Source organism: Malurus melanocephalus, unplaced genomic scaffold (assembly GCF_030028575.1).
Source record: "Malurus melanocephalus ecotype Western Australia unplaced genomic scaffold, MMel_1.1 scaffold_1691, whole genome shotgun sequence".
Classification (NCBI taxonomy): Eukaryota; Metazoa; Chordata; class Aves; order Passeriformes; family Maluridae; genus Malurus; species Malurus melanocephalus.
The window spans coordinates 24229-25710 of NW_026624923.1; the positions used below are offsets into that span (position 1 = coordinate 24229).

Below are 1482 nucleotides of genomic sequence, written 5' to 3' on the forward strand. Positions count from 1 at the left end.
ACGGGGACAATGGGGACAATGACACCGGGATGGGGACACGGGGACACCGGGGACATGGGGACACCGACACTGCCACCACCCCCCCGAACCGCGGAGTGTCCCGGGATAATAACGGGGACAATGGGRACACCGGGGACATGGGGACACCGCCACTGTCACCGGGGCACGGGGACACGGGGGTCATGGGGACACCGGGACATGGGGACGGAACGGGGGACAATGACACCGAGATGGGGAAACTGGGACACGGGACACGGGGACATGGGGACACGGGAACATGGGAACATGGGGACACAGGGACATGGGGATACGGGGACATGGGGACACGAGGACACGGGGACATGGGGAAATGGGGACATGGGAACATGGGGACACGGGGACATGGGGATGGAACGGGGGACAATGACACCGGGATGGGGACGATGGGGACACGGGGACAGCTCCACCAGGGCCCGGGGACATCGCCACCGCCACCGGGACACGGGGACACGGGGACACGGGGACATGGGGACACCGCCACTGCCACCACCACCGGGACACGGGGACACCGCCACCGGGGACATGAGGACACCGGGGCGATGTCACCCAACCATGTCACCGATTGTCGCCCCCTCCCCTGCAGTCCCCCGGCGCCGTGGCCACCCCGGGCTCCCTGGACCTGCTGGACCTCGTGGGCAACTTGTCCTGGTCCTACTACGACAGCGACAGCGACGGCGACAACGCCAGCGCTGTCACCTACCCGGACTACGACGACGCCACCCCGTGCCACAACCCCTTCTGTCCCCTCTTCCAGCGCGYGGCCCCGCCTTTCCTGGCGGCCACCAGCGCCGCGGCCGCGCTAGCCACGGGCTCGTTGCTGGTAGCCCTGACCAAGCGCCCCCGAGGCTGGCGGTGGCCACAGAACCGCGCCTTGGTGGCCCAGCTAGCCTTGAGCTGGGCGCTGTTCGCCGCGCTGCTGCCACCGCTGGCCTCGGGGGTGGCCCGCGGGTGGCACTTGGGGACAGCTCCGTGTCGCCTGACGCACCTGGCGTGGCACTGGAGCGTCTTTTCGCAGGCGCTGCTGGTGGCCAGCGGCTCGTTCAGCTCGGTGTGGGCTAGCTGGGACCCTCGAAGTCGCCGCTGGGCTGTGGCCCTGTGGGCGACCGCGCTGTTTTTGGCCACTCCGGCCGCGCTGGTCAGCGGAGTGGCCGCGGGCAGCGGTTGTGTCCGGAGAGCTGTGGCCATCCTRAGCCCGGTTTATCTGCTGCACCTCGCCCTGTGCGTCCTTCTGCTGCTGCTGCTGCCCGCTGGGCTAGTGCTAGCCACGCTGGCCGGTGTCCGGGCGGGCCGGAGGGCCGGAGCCGGGCTCTGCTGGGCTTTCTCCGCGCTCTGGGCGCCCTTCGGAGCGGGGCTGGCGGCGGAGCTGCTGCTGCAGGCGGGGCTGCTGGAGCAGAGCTGCGGCTCCTTCGAGCGCTTCGACCTCATCGTGGGGCTGAGCGAGGG

The 1482-nt window shown here is 69.8% G+C and overlaps 1 protein-coding gene across 1 annotated transcript in view; it reads left to right on the plus strand.

The window, feature by feature from the left end:
* LOC130587252 (atypical chemokine receptor 1-like) overlaps window positions 1-1475 on the plus strand; it is a gene marked incomplete at its 3' end in the record, with an annotated part of 3396 nt that extends 1921 nt beyond the window's left edge. The window contains exon 2 of the mRNA XM_057388223.1: window positions 623-1475. Within this exon, the coding sequence (XP_057244206.1) occupies window positions 623-1475 (853 nt within the window). The remainder of the gene's footprint in view (window positions 1-622) is intronic.
* Between the last annotated feature and the right edge of the window lie 7 nt (window positions 1476-1482).